General features: G+C 33.2%; 1 protein-coding gene across 3 annotated transcripts in view; it reads right to left on the reverse strand.

Moving 5' to 3' along the window:
- NME7 (NME/NM23 family member 7) overlaps positions 1-16393 on the reverse strand; it is a 220727-nt gene that overhangs the window by 125731 nt on the left and 78603 nt on the right. For all 3 annotated transcript variants that reach the window (XM_063105506.1, XM_063105508.1, XM_063105507.1), the window contains exons 6-7: positions 14831-15038; positions 6116-6221 (exon numbers count right to left, since the gene is read on the reverse strand). In XM_063105506.1, the coding sequence (XP_062961576.1) occupies positions 6116-6221; positions 14831-15038 (314 nt within the window). The remainder of the gene's footprint in view (positions 1-6115; positions 6222-14830; positions 15039-16393) is intronic.

Here is a 16393-nt window from a genome sequence, read left to right on the forward strand (position 1 = left end):
ATTCCAAGCAAGGGAAGAATGAGTAAAAAGGCCCTAAGGACAGAAGGAGCAAAGGGTATATAGGGAACCAAAAGGCAGGCAGTGGCATTAGAGTGCAGAGGCAGAGGAGAGAGCAAACTAAAACAAGTCTAAATAAATTATACTTAGGAAAAGTAGACTCTTCCAAATATAAAACTAGACATAAACTAAAAAAGACTGCTCTTAGTTAAAATAAATATATTTTAAAACATAAAAAGTATTATTCCCATTTAACTGGAAAAGTTTTAGAGAGATATTTTAAGTACATAATTCTCAAGAACTTGCTGATTATCCATCTCTGAACTGCCATTATCTTGACCACACATGCAGTAATTTCTCTAAATCTTATCATAAGGACAACTTTGGTATGAATCCCAACCCCACCATGTAAAAGCTGTGTGACTTTGGGCTAGTTATTTAACACCTCACTGCCTAGGTTTTCTCCTTTGTGACATAAGTTTCAAATAATACCTACCCTCATAGTTTTAAGGATTAAATAATTCACATAAGGTACTTAGTACTTCATAAATATTAACTGCAATTAGTAATAAAAATGAAACTGTTTTTGTTGTTCTTTATCCAGGAAAAGCCCTTTATAATAATCTCATTAACAAGATTTGGGGAGGCCTTCTTTGAGGGCCTTCTGCCTTCACCCAGATAATTATAATGGAAAATCCTAGAGATTCCTGTTTTCCTCTAAATGTTATTAGATGTTGGAACATAATAGCAAACAATATTTCACTATTTTTAAATGATTTTTTTTTAAGCTAAATACACACCTACCTCTTCAGGACCGTTAAACATAATCCTTCCTGAAAGTTAGGGTTCTTTTGTAGGAACTAGCAGAACTCCTGTGGTCCCTTCTAAATCAAGAAATCTCTAATTTAATCTAAAGTTCCCATAACTTACACATTCAAAGGATATTTTCACTGACTATAATTTTATGTTTCAAAAATTCATGCTAAGCTCTATGCATTCAAAGTCAGGGTTTTACATTTAGTTCAATGTACCTGATGCATCTGTTATAAATTCCATCCAATTGTTTACTTTTTCAGATAGAACATAAAATAAAAAAATTTCAGCATTGTGACATTCTAAAAAAAACTGGGTCCACTCCAAGAATTTTTGTTGAAACTGAGTTATATTTACAATGTTTAAATCCAATCTTTTTACACCAAAAAATTCACACCATTTCTACAATATCCCAGAGCTGAACTGCATGAAGGAAATCCAATACGGAAAAGCTGGGGACTTAAACAATTCAAACAGCCCAAATTTAAGAGGTTGCACCGGATGGAATGTGTCCTCGAGGGCTCTTGGCCTACCCAGCATCAAAACTACCATTTAGGGGGCTGGCCCCGTGGCTCACTCAGGTGAGTGCGGCACTGGTAGCTCCGAGGCCTCAGGTTCGGATCCTATATAGGGATGGCCGGTTCGCTTGCTGGCTGAACGGGGTGCGTACGACACCGTGCGGAGGGTTGCGATCCCCTTACCGGTCAGAAAAGAAACAAAAACCAAAAAACAAAAAAAAAAACCTACCATTTAGGGTGGATATTAAAACTCAGTAAGAGGTTCTGAATAAGAATAACCCAATTCTAAAAAATAAGAAGCTTAATAAATAAGACCTTGGGGCTACCAGTTCTGTTTCAATTAGTTTATCAGAGCCAATTCTGATGTTAAATTTACATATTGGCCAACATTCTAATAAATAATTTGCTTACTAGTTAATTAAATGCAAAAAAACTCAGTATCTCGATGTCTTTTAAAAATAAAATCCAAAATTGTTTTGAAACATTCTCCATGAAAATGAAATTAATTTTACAACCAAAACACAACATTGAGATACAGAATGCAATTTTCTTTCAGTTTCACAGAATAATTTAAAAAACAAGAATTTTCCACAGTTTCACAGAATAATAGAATATCTGTGCTTAAAGGCTGAGATGAAACTTTTAAACCATTTTGACCCATTTTACTGATGAAGAAACTAAATTTCAGAAAGGACTATGTTATGAAAAATGCAGTAAAATTGCTCAATGCCAAAATCTATGCATTCACATAGATTAACTATAAGACTAAGAACTAATGCTGCTTACGTTACACCTGACTACTGTCTGTGCCAACAAATTCTTGCCCAGAAAGATAAGGGTGTAAATTAGTAAGGAATTTAATTGTTTAACCTCAGGAATTTCCCCAAAATCCATTTTCCCCAACAGTAGACTACTCAAACAGCCCCCTTTTCACCGGACAAACAACTCACTTATCAAACTGTGTACTTACAAGATTTAGCTAAGATCCTCTACTTGACTTGCTGTTCCTAAACCATTATGTCATGAACTTTGCCCAGTCTTGATCAGATCTCTGCACTGATAGACCCACCTTAAACTTCTCAGGGTTAGACCCCAAACTCGTCAATATCTTCCCACAGCCTTACTCTTGTAGAGTCTATGACTCCATAAAGCAATAAACAGCTTTGCCTGATCAAAGGGCTATTCTAGCCATTTTTTTGAGAAGTCGACAGTCAACAGAAGAGACAACCCTATTCCATTTAAGTTGTTCTCTTATAAGCAACTCCTTTTTTAAAATCTCTTCTTTCATGCCTATACTAGACCAATGGATTAAATGCAATAGTATACAGAAGGTGCTTAGGAAGTACCCAGTACTTAGTTAAATTTTAGTTTAACTTTACTAGGTAAAATTAAATATACCATTATAGAAAAAGATTATACATAAACCAGCAATTGAAAGGGGCCAAGTGAATCTAATAATAAATTCAATATGAAACTTCAAACTATATTTCATTATGGTTACAATTTAACTCTAATCTGAATTAATTATACATTTCAAAATGCTGTTACAGTAACCCCTGAAATCCATGTTTAGAAAGAAAAAAAAAAAGCCTTGGAATTCCAAAGTTCATTTGGCTATCTGAGTAGATTTTACAAAAATTCCTCTTGCCTTAATTTATATACCTTAATGTTATATTTCAAATATGAATATATGGAATATATGAAATATAATTGTTAAAGAATAGGTCTAAAAAATGATTTAAACCTATATAAATATAAAAATTATATATAATAAAATTAGTCATTTTGACATTATCTTCCACTTATTACATTATCATTTTCATTAGATTTCAGTTATATTTATCTGTGTACTTATTAAGGTATATAACTAGTATCTATTCTAATTCCAATACTAATAAAATAAGTAATTTATTTTACTTCAGTCTGTTTCCATGCATCATATTTTTCCTTAGAAAAATATGAAAAAAAAACAGAACTTCAGTGTGTTTCCATGCATCATTATTTTAAATCTAATATTAAATTAGATTTAAAAGATTAAATCAGATAAAAACTCTGTTAAAGACAAAATTATAACAAATTTAGTTTAAAAATCTCAACTGGCTTTACTGTGGTTCTAGAATCAGGCAACACTTCATTCCATAAAATAGAATGTGTTCCAATGAATAAATAGAGCAAAGAACAGTTGTCTTTTCATAGACAGAAAAGGGGTAAACAAAGCATAAACAAAGAGAAAAAGTGGATTAGTCATTAAAGTTACTTTCCTTATAAGACAGGGACAGAGAGACAGAACTATGACCGATTGGTAATGTCAGGTTAAGGATTAGGACACAGGGAACTTCATTATCGTGCTGATTGAAGATTGAAACTGTCCTGTTTGGGAAACTGGCTGTAATCTCTCTCTCCTGATTTCTCAGAAGGTCAGAAACTGTCCTGTTTGGGAAACTGGCTGTAATCTCTCTCCTGATTTCTCAGAAGGTCAGGAGAAAAAACAGGAGTTTTAGTTTGATGACAAGAAACCTGAGCATGATTTTGATTTTTGGTTTGATCTGCTAATGCCTATTGCAGGAGCTTAGTTCAAAACAATGGATTCCTATAATTCTCATTCAAAAACGTATAATTAAATAAAGCATTTTTTTAAAAAAAGGAAGAATAGAAAGAAAAAACATATTAAGGTGCCAAAGATAAACTTTTTAAAAAGTTGAGGCCTTTAAACAAAAACTTGTCTCATTACATTCAAATATATGTGTGTATATATGTGTATATATATATATACACACACACATGCAATAACAACAGAAACATCACATGGTTAGTAACACCTCCATGGGAAGTGACAGTAATATTTGAAATGGCTACTGTTGACAGTCTATGAAAATAAATGGAATCTTATGTTGCACTCATTTTTCTTACCTAGGGTGATATATGAGTGAGTACGTGTGTGTACATGTATATATACACTTACACATATTTGAATGTGATGAGACGTTTGTGTGTGTTTTGTGTGTGTGTGTGTGTGTGTGTATACATATACACACACACACACACTCAAAGTAAAAAAAATGGGTGCAACATAAGATCCCATTTCTTTTCATAGATTGTCAACAGCAGCCATTTCAAATATTACCACGGGAATACTATTACTAACCATGTGTGTTTTTGTTGTTATTGCTGTTGGGGTACAGAGTAAAAAACATGAATGTTAAAAACAAAAACAAAAAAACCAGGTTTTGCATCCTGGATTCCTTACTCTAAATTAGGGAAAATAATCTCGTGGAGCCTTAGCTTGCTTGTCTGGGAAAAAAATGATAAATCTACCAACTTGATATACGAGTACTTGCTGTGAAGATTAAAGGAGATAATGTGTAAGGTACTGGTCTGCTACCTGGCACGTGGTGGTAATTCTCCATAAATGTTTGCTACTCATCATGCATGTTAGTTTCCTCTAATTATGGTGCTAAGGATCAATTATGGTCCAAAGGATCTAAAAGATATTAAAGTACTTCCTAAATAATTAAAGAAGTATTAATTATGCAATAAGATCTTTAAGGTTCATATCCTTTCAACCAATAATTTTACTTCTAGGAAACTAGCCAGAGGAGATGATTAGAGATATCATCCAATATTTCTGTACAAAGATATTCTTCAAAGCTTTACTTTGAATATCAAAAGAGTGAAAACAATCTAAGTATCCAAATGTTACACTATATCTATATGATTGCTATTAACTATTAAAATATTCCTGAAGACTTGAGGGCAGCCAAAAATGCTCACAAAAATTAAATTAAAACAAACTATAGACCTACACCTCAACCATGTTAACAATTACATTCACACATATCATTGTACACACACATACAAATACAGAAGGAAAGGATTTGAGAAAATGCGTCAAACTACTTACAATGACTATCTCTAGATGATGAGAAAAGTTAATTTTATATTGTTCTCTTTTATGTTTTTTATTTTCCAATATTTCTAGTATATACATGAATTATTTTGATTCTTAGAAAACATAACATTTAAAAATCCAATCCTGTAAATTATTTAGTATATTCTAATTTTTTAAGGGTGAACTTTTTAATTACACCCCATCTCACTTTCAAAAAGATTTGGGATAGCTGACAAAAGTACGTCTAATAGGCTAAAATAAATAGATGAAGAAATTGAGATAAAAATTAGAAAAAACTTGCAAACTCTCACTGTGTTTGTGTGTGGGGGGGTGTATATATACAGGGGATCTTAAAAAAATTCATGGAAAGATTCAAATTATGTTTTAATTCTATTTTTCCACAAACTTTTTGAAGTACCCTCATATATATATTCATATCAGTCAAAGAACTCTTCCAAACACTGAGAACTGAAAGAAGTTTCTCCTACTTTTTCAGGAAAGGTACACTGCAGGTATAGTAGACCTTATTTTAAATTGTTCATTAGGAGTGCTATTTAAGTGAATCACAGTTACATGATTGGAAAGAGAGAAGGCAGATTAAAAGTCAAGGAATCAAGACCTATAAGAGGATGAGTAAGCATGACCATGACAAACAATACAAGAACACCTTCTAAAAATGCACAGATACAAAGAGAAAGATGAATACAGATTTAGACAGATTTTCCTTTATATTTTGTCACCTTTATCCATGTACTTTCAAAAAAGTAGATATATTAAAAGTATACTTTAATTTCTATGTGTAAAACACATCAAGAAAATAAATGTTAGCTAAATGAACTATACTTTTTAACAAAATGTGTTGGACTACTGGATACACTGTATTTAACATAGCACTTACCTTCATTGACAGCATGGGGCTTAATAATGCAACAGGTACAACTGGTAAATTTTGCAGTGTTTGCTGGCCCACAACCTCCACTTGAAGGAAAAAACAACTCCATTTCCTAAAGACCAAGAGAAATTACTTTGACATATGTGATCTTTCACCTTGAACTCATAGGATATTTCTGTGGGGGGGTAGGGAGGAGAAACTATGCAATTACTTTTAAAGTTTCATTACATAAATTCTTCATTTCGAATTTTCTAAAAATGAATTTTGCAAAGACTCAGTTAACCCTGTTTCAAAATTTACAGTCAGAAGAAATTATGAAGTACTAAAAGGTCTAATATCAATAAATGTGACAGCTTTGTAAGTCTGAAAGAGGTCTCATTTTCTTAAATTATTATTGGATTTGAGCCAGTATTTATATCTTTGATCACCATTTTGATTGATTACTATTGTTGTATGACCATTTTCTATAGTTATCAGTTTTTCAATTGATTTATACATATTGTTGTTTCTGTATTGACTTTTGAAGTTATATTTATGGACATAAAAAAGTTTTAAATTTAAAAATAAGTAAATAAATAAATAAAGGATTAATCAAAGCAATGACAGTATGGATCATTCTGTCTCAGGATTATAACTGACAATGTCTCAACAAATTTTGAATCTTGGAAGTAACAAATATTAAGTTCTTATTTTTCCCCAAAGCATTACTACATGAGGCAGAGATCTCATTTTAAATTTTTCAATAAAATATGTAAAATAAAATTAAAAACTAGGAAATCTTTATAGAAACACAGATTAACATTCAGGAACCTGAGAATTATAGTTAGTTTAAACTAATATTATAGTCCTAGTATAAAATCATATCAAATGAACCATATTTTATAGCCAGATTCAGGCTGTGTTACTTGCTTTTGCACATAGTTCATTAAAATGACAACTCAGCAATTTGAATTAACCACATAGATAATCAACTAGTCAGTTTTTTAAATTACTTAGATGCTTTCCTGCTTAGAAGCTTTTACTACTACTATTTCTACTATTCCCTATAAAGTCTTCTGTCCCAGGCTATGAAGAAGCCTACCATTGTGTAAAGGGCTCCTTCAAATACCACATCTTCTAGGAGGCCTTTCCTGGTGCCTCCAGTCAACATCTTGTACTTCCCCTTACCCATTACCAAATTACAAATATGAAGAAAGGAACTAACTTGCCTAGCTCTGTAGGCACCATAACACCTAAAAACAATTCCTGGCTCAAAGTAAATACTCATTTTTCATTGAATTTAAAATTGAAAGATCATAGGATATGTTAATATGTCACACTGATGAACATTTAAAAAAAAAACACAAGGGAGAAAGAGAAATTGTTCAAATGCTAGTGTAAAAGGGTAATTCAAAACGTTCATGGAAAGATTTGCATTATCTTTTAATTCTATCTTTCCACAAAATTTTTGAAGTACCCTTGTATATACTTGAGTGATTCCAATGGTTAGGCATTTTAGAATAAAATTAAAATGTTCTATTCTTTAGACATCAAGTGCTTCTCCACCATATTCTTGATCAATAACAACAACTACCACTTCTAGTCCTGTACCAGATGTTTTGATTACAGTCTCCTAGAACTTTTATAGTACAGATGAAAACTCAGATATCATTTGGGGACCGGCAGGTAATCAAGGAAAGAATGAAGTAGACCTGGTGTGACAAGACAGCACGGTAGAATTGCAAACTGGAAAGGGCGTGCCCTTTCTGGAGTTCCCATTTCTCTGCTGCCTTCAGAACAAAACTCCTTAAAAGAGATGTCTTTATTCTTTGTCTCTACTACCTCTCCTTCAGTCTCTCTTGAACCCATGACTAATCAGGCTTTCATGCCACCAAAGCTGCTCATCAAAACCTCTTATCCCCTCCATGTTGCCAAATCTGCTGGTTAATTCTCAGACCTCACCTTACTTGGCCAGTGTTTGATACAGTTGACACTCCCTACACCCTGGAATGCTTTCATCACTTGGTTTTCTTCCTACCTCACTGGTTGCTCCTTCTCAGTCTCCTCTGATGGTTTTCTCCTACCTAGCTGACCTCTAAGTGCTGGAGGGCTCCTGGGCTTAGTCTGTCTTCTATCTACTGTCACTCTCTTGGTGACTCCTCAAGTCCCACGTCTTTATATTTATTCATTTTTGGTTTTTGGAGGTTGGCCGGTACAAGGATCCAAACCCTTGACCTTGGTGTTGTAATACCGCTCTCTAACCAACTGAGCTAACCAGCCAGCCCATCAAGTCCCATGTCTTTAAATGTCACCTATTATGATGGTTCCCACATCTTTATCTCCAGTCCAACCTCCTCCCTAAACTCTACACCCAGAACTATGCAACTACCACTTAACAGACATCTCATATTTAAAATGTCCAAAACAATTCCTTCTTTCACAGTCTCTCCCAAATCTATTCTCTTCCACCCTGTTTTCCCTATCCTTCAAATTGCATAAGCAAAGAAAAAAAAAGTGATCCTTGATATCTTTTCTTCTTTTCTCATTCACCCACCTAATCAGGATCTAATCTATTCTTTGAAATATATCCAAAATCTAACCCCTCCACATCTATCACCCTGGTCCATGCCACCTCCAACTCTACCTTTGATGACAGCACTAACTTCCTAAATGATCTCCCATTTCAACTCTTCCCATAACATAACTACCTTCACCATGCTTGACTCTATTATTAACAGAGCAGTCAGAATGAAACTTGTAAAAACCTTAGATCCTGTCACTCCTCCATCCAGAACTCTCCATGGTCTCCTATCTCATTTGGAATGAATTTTAAAGTCCTAGATGTCCTGCCAGGTCTTATATGATCTGCCTGCTGACTGTACCTCTGATCTAATCTCCTGCTATTTCCACCATTTACATTTCTGTCCTGGCATCATTGGCCTTGCCTCCTCACTGCTCCTTGGACATAGCAAATATGTTCCCATCTCAGAATCTTTGCATGTATAATTCCCTTTCTTCCTGGAATGCTCTTTCCTCAGATATTTGCATGTTTTTTTCTGCCACTTCTTTTAGATCTCTGCTCAAACCAGAGATTGCAAGGACTTCCTGAATATCTTGTATTTAACAGCATTCCACACCCCTGCTCAACACATGATAGTTTCTCCATCCTGGTCTTTTTCTATTCCCTTCCCCTGCTTTATTTTCTTCAGTGTACTTACCACCCAACAAGTTATATGCCTATTTATGTGTTTATTATCTGACACCCCCTCATCAGAAGAGATGTAAGCTCCTTGTGAGTAGGGACTTTGTTTTGTTCACTAGTAATTTCTCAATAAATATCTTGGAATGACTGAAATTCATAAACTTATAAATTATGCATATGTTAAATAAAGTAAATGTATCTACATTGTATGAATGAGAAAAATGAGAATCAGAAAACTTGAGTAACAAGCCCTTACAAGTTAGCAAGTAGCAAAGCCAGGATTCAAATCCAAGTTATTCTGGCTCCAAAGCACTGAACTTTTTCTATCATCTGTCTTTCCAAAGTGGAAAGCAATGCTAAATTGTTCTACCTCTAGTTTAACAAATTATTTAACCAATTACCTGACCAATAATTTTTGTCTCAACTTTCCTCTAATTTTTTTTCTTGCTTAATTTTTAAAAATGGAAATGCCAGCTTTCCATTTATATATACGGAATAAATATTTATTTAAGACAAAGAGTATAAAGGTTTTACTTGAATATATCTTAGTGAAAGTGAATAATTCTATTTTATGCCTTTGCTTTCTCTTTCTTCCTGTGCAGGTTGTCATACCTACCCCACCTATTAATCCAAGAGAACATTTGCAAGAACACTTTTACCAGGTCATTGTTATGGCAACTAATTCAAGTTTTCGCACAATAAATGTAAAGTCGCACACAAAAAAGTCCATGTTCCTTTGAGATTTGCATTAAGCTCTTCTCCTTCCAAGGGTTCCTGCTATGACTTTTGGCCTTTTATATTTCCCTCATTTGTCTCACAGGAGAAGATGAATATTTGTAACTTTCCAAAAGATTAAAAAATCAGACTCAATTTGATAAGCTTTAAGTGTATAATTTTTTACTATTTTTTAACAAATTATAAAATGTATAGTCACCCTGCTTCATAAATTTTCACTCTGATAAGATCCCATGGTAATCTCACTGAAGAATTTGACTAATCTACATTAGTATTTTTAATTGTAATAACATAAGTATTGCTAAGAGGTTACAAATTAAATGTTTCCCTAAAACTTTTTACTAGTACATAGTAATTTTTAATAAATATCATTTTGGTAAATGCCCCAGATGAAACGGCAAAAAACACAATTAACTGTCTCTCCACATACTCTCCTAATATCAAATAACAAATCTGTTCTTAGAAATGATCCAAAACATTAAAAAATAAAATATGAAGCCACATGAATAACACACCACTATTTTTAAATGTGAAAAATAAAATTGAAACCTAACAAAACATACATTCCAAATGTTCCTTACTATTCCAAGGAAAAGGAATGATTAAATAAATCATGTTATATCCATGCAAGAGAATATACTGATCTAACAGTAACCTGGTAACATGTAAAATGTTATGATATAATTAAATGGAACAAAATATCAAATTAAATTAAAACTACATAAAAGAATGTTTACTATATAAATTGTATACATAAAGGAATGAGCTAGAAGGAATATGCTATAAATAGATAAACTATAACCATTGCTAGAAGGATTATTAATGACAAATTTTCATTACTATAATTTCCAAATTCTCTGAGTGGTATTTCCATTACTTTCATATTGTAGAAGGCAGTAATGTTTAAAACAAGGTAGGTTACTATTTTCAGCACACACAGTGGAGAGTGGTAGCTAAGCACAGGGGTTCTGGAGCCAGATTGCCTGGGCTTAAGTTCTCATGTGGGCATGTGATTTAAAATTCTGTTTTCAGTTTCTGCAACTGTACATTGAGGTGATAAAAATGAACACACAGTATATTGTGAAAATTAAATGAGATAATAAACTGCTTAGAACTGTGCCTGCAACATAGTGAGCACTCAATAAATGTTAGGTTTGTTGTCACTTTTAATTCTAAAACTTTTTTGACCCTGTAAACTAGCTCCTGGAGATATGACAATGAAATAGACAACCTAAAGGAATTCAGTCTACTAGCAGGATAGATATAAAAACAAGTACTTTTTAGACAAGGTAAGTTATATAGGTATGCAACAGGGATTAAGAAAGCAGAAGGAAGGGTACCTCACTCAGTTCTCACTCAGAATCAAGAAACTGGTAATAGTTAAGTAGAGCTGAGTTTTTTAATAGCTTTATTGAGGTATAATTGGCATACATTAAACTACACATATTTGAAGTATACAATTTGATAAGTCTTTTAAGTTGCATTTAAAAAATTTTTATTCAAAATATTTTAATATTTACTTGTACACATTTGTGGGGTAGAGTGTGTTGTTTCAATACATGCATATACTGCACAATGATTCACTTAGGGTAGATAGCACAGTTTTGTACCCATATATGTTTACTTCTATGCAAATTCCACCACAATCAAGATAATAAACATATATGTCATCTCTCTTCCTCTTTGGTAATATCTTTCTTCTGCCACTCCCTGCCTTTCTTTTTCCCCTATAACCACTGCTTTGCTTTCTGTCATTATAATTTCTACAATTTTATATAAATAGAATTATACAGTACATGGTCTTTTGTCTTGCTTTTTTCACCCAGCAAAATTATTTTGAGATTCATCCCCTGTAGCATACATCAATACTTTTGTTCCTTTTTATTGCCAAACAGTATTCTATGTATGGATATACCTTGGCTTATTTATCTATTCACCCATTGGACTTGAGTTATTTCTAGTTCTTGGCTATTACAAATAAAGCTGTTATGAGTATTCATCTAAAAGTCCTCCTTGTATTGACCTTTGCTTTCATTTCCCTTGGGGAAATACTTAGGAGTGGAATGACTGTATCATAGGGTAGATCTGTGTTTACCTTTTTAGGAAACTGCTGAACTGTTTTCCAAAGTGCTGTACCATTTTTAATTCCCACCAGCAGTATATGACAGTTCTAATTCCTCCTCATCCTTGCCACTTGATATGGTCAGTCTTTTAAATTTTAGCCATTCTAATAGATGTGTAGTGGTATCTCATTGTGGTTTTAGCATTTCCCTAATGTCTAACGATGCTGTATACTTTTAATGTGTTTATTTACCATTCTTATTCATAAATCTTTTTTGGTAAAGTTCCTGTTCAAATCTTTTGCCCATCTGTTAATAGGAATGTTTTTTTTTTTTTTTTAATAAATGCAAAATCGGTATGAAGAGAGACAAATAAATAGAACAGAACAGAATAAGAAACAGACCCACACATATATAGTCAATACATTTTCAACAAAGGTTCAAAGGCAACTAAGTGGAGAAAGAATAGTCTTTTCAACAAATAGTGCTGGAAAAACCATAGATCCATATGCAAAACAACAAATTGTGGTTATACCTTGCACTATACATAAAAATTAACTCAAAATGGATCATAGAGCTAAATGCAAAACCTAAAACTATAAAATTTCCAAAAGAAAACAAAGGAGACAATTTTTGTGACCTTGGATGAGGCAACAGTTTCTTTGATGTGACACAAAAAGCACAATACATGAAAGAACAAATTGATAAACTGAACTTCATAAAAAGTAAAAACTTCTGCTCATCCAAAGATGCTGTTAAAGAGAATGAAAATGCAAACCACACACTATGAAAAAATATTGGCAAATCACATAGTTGGAAAAAGAATTTGCATTCATAATATGTAAAGAATTCTGAGTTGAGTTTCAAAGGACAAATAAAAATTACCTGGACAAAGGGAGAGAGGGCATTCCAAGGAAGAGGGGTAGAATAAGTAAAAGCAGCATCTTTGGTCCTCTTTACTTTTCTATCTATACCCTCCATTTGGAAATCTCAACTAGTCTCATGGCTTTAAATACCATCTATGTGCTGATAACTCCTATATTTACGTCTTTAGCCCAGACCTTGTTCCCAACCTCGCATATTCATTTTTTTGTTCAAAACCTCTATTTAAAGAGCAAACATGCATGGTAAGTTTGCAAATGTTCAAAGTATAACTTCTGACTTTCCATCCACACAGACTCCAGCCACAGCCTTTCCAATTTCAGTTTATGCAAATTCTATCCTTTCAGTTGCTCAGGATAAGAACTTTGGAGTAATCCTCGATATCTCTTTTTCTCATATTCCACATTCGATATGGCATGAAATCTTGTTCATTTGACTTTTAACCATTAAAATGTATTTTTAAATATATTTATATACTTCTCTCATTGCTACCATCTTGGTCCAAGCCATCATCTCCCTGAATTATTGCAACAGACTCTTGACTAGGCTCCCTGTTGCTACTCTTGCCCTCTACAGCCATTCTCAATGCAACAACCAGAATGATCCTTTTAAATGGCAAGTCAAACATGCTAGTCCTCTGCTCAAAATCCTGAAAAGGCTCTCAATTTTTCTCTAAGTAAAAAATACTACTAAAAATACTATGACCAACAAGACCATATGATCTCTCCTGATTACTTCTGTGACTTTCCCTCCCTCCCTCATTCCCATCCAAGCACACTGCCCTCTTTGCTGTTAGTTGAATATTCCAGGCAGAAATATGCTATTCAAGGAACAGCAAGATGATCAGTATGCCTGGAACACAGTGACTAAGGTAGAGGTGGATTGGACATAAAGTTGTAAAAGATAGATAGTGGCCAAATCAGGCAGAGCATTAGAGGCTACAATAAAGACTTTAGATTTTTTTCCACAAGAGATAGAAATTCACTGAAGGGTTCTCAACAGGTGAATGTTAACTGATTTGTTAAAAAGATCACTAGGTACAGTTAATTTTACTTAGGCAAGGTAAAATTTTCATAAATTGAGTGTAAAGGAAGAAGAAAGAAGAAAGAAGAAATAGGAGACTATTGCGGTAGTCCTGGCAAAATACAACAGTGATTTACATCACAATGACCAGAGTCAGGGCCTATTTTGAAAGCAGAGATGAAAGGACTTGCTGATGGAGTTGTAAGAAAAAGAAAAAAATCAATTATTATAAAATTGTCTAATATTTATTCATTGCAAACATGACCAGATTAAGAACCATATTAATTTAGCTAGGAAACTGCTCACGATGTTAGCAATAAACTTATACTTTCTTAAATAACCTGAGTATAAGTCCAATTTTGGAGTAATACCTTATTTATATGGATTTAAAATAAGTAGTAATTATAGGGAAACTTTTTCATAAACACTTGCTATATATAGGAAAATAAAAGAGTCTTAAGCTTCAAAGCATAGTAATATGTCTGAATCAAAGAAATAAAATACCAAATGATGCCTTCTTTCTGAATATCTACTATACATAAACTGGTATTCTTACATTAATTCAGCAATTCAAACATTTATGAGCCTTAGTTATTTAAGTCTTTAGAACAAGAAATGTTATGATAAGTGTTTTAATTGGAGAAAATTTATCTTAACCATGACCAGGTTACCAGTTCACAAAGGAAACAGTTTGATCCAAGGCAAAAAGTCAAAGGTCTTCTCTACTAGTAGGTCAGTTGTATAAATCACCCTATGTTATTAGTGGCTGAAATGGTCTACTTTGACATAAAACATTTAACAAAACTAAAACAGAATTAAAATATTTTAAAAACACCTTACTTTGGCAGCAGAAGCAAATGAATCAGGGCCGTGAGCTGCATTTCTTATGCCATCTGTTCCAAAGAGAGCTCTAATGCTTCCAGAGGCATCTGTACGTGCCACCCCAGAGTTTGCAGGTCCAAGTAGTCTTTTCCACTCACATATGGCATCATCTCTTAAAATCTCCATGGCAATAATAGGACCACTTGTAATAAACTGGATCAGCTCACTATAAAACATTTAAAAGACTGATTTACATCTTTTTCTATCAACCTCTCAACATCAAAGATATATTGGCATCTCTCTCAACACGGATATGTTTGAGTATTTCAACATGGACATGAATATTATGATCTCAGAACTATTGTGCATGGTGAACTTTACATGGACAGAATAAAATTTTCATAAATCAAGTGTCTTGTAGTGCCCTAATTCACTACAAATTATTAGTAATGTCAAATCAACCACTCTTAGCAGAAAAATCACTATTTTGCTATTTCATTGACTTCAAATGCATATTGTTGATCCATGCTTTTCCTATTGCTCTGAAAGATAACAGAAAAATTTTCCTTTTTATTTTCATGTGGTTTGCCATTGCAGTCAATTACAATTTCGTAATATAGAAAGTGATGAGACTGGTGTCTTATAACATATTTTCAGTAAGAATTTATTTAATTTTTTTGTGTGTAGAACTATTATAATTCAAAGACTGACACAGAACTCTTAATAAATAAAGATGAATTGGTTTAGTGATAAAGAAAAAGGAAATCAACAGACATTCAAGAAATATCCTTTTATGGATATAAAAGCTACTCTGGGTTATTCCTATCTTAAATTATTAAAGCATTCATATAGGTTCTTGATTAAAAATCTAACACTGAATCATAGTACCCCAAGGCATGAGAGAAATGATACCTCATTTTATTTTTTCATTACTACATGTGTACAAGGCAGCAATGACAAGTTTAACTGTGAAATAAGTGACACCCTCCCTCCTACTGTGTTATGCAGAGACAAAGTACTTTTTAAAACTAAGCCTGTGTTTCTCTCTTATCTAAAGCAGAGGACAGGACCCTCCTGAAGAAAGAAGCATGGTGTGACAAGCCCTTTTGTGCCTATTAACTTACCACTGTTTTACACACTTCCTACCCTCATGCAGCATGTTACATGAGCTAACTCCCTTCAATACTTCCTTTTTAAACAAACTCCAATCTATTTTGGTGAACATTTTTAAGAAATAACACATACAAAGAAGCATTCACATTCTCTACCCTAAGAGGCCCACAGGCCTCATACATATTTTGCTAGAAATTAGCTGCCAAAAAAGAAAACAAAACAAAAACCAACCATTAAATCTAAGGAACCCAATCAAGGGAGCAAATCCATGTTTATCCATTCAATAAGCATTTAATGATTACCTACTATATGTCAGAATCTATGTTATAAAACAAGACCACTCCCATTCAAGAAACTTATAATCTAAGTTCCTCAGAATTCTCAAAACACAGAGTAGAAGCAGCCTACATTAGTGTGGCAGGTAATAATATTGGATGTGTCTGATGATAAAATACTGCTTTATGAAAT

Source organism: Cynocephalus volans, chromosome 8, assembly GCF_027409185.1.
Source record: "Cynocephalus volans isolate mCynVol1 chromosome 8, mCynVol1.pri, whole genome shotgun sequence".
Classification (NCBI taxonomy): domain Eukaryota; kingdom Metazoa; phylum Chordata; class Mammalia; order Dermoptera; family Cynocephalidae; genus Cynocephalus; species Cynocephalus volans.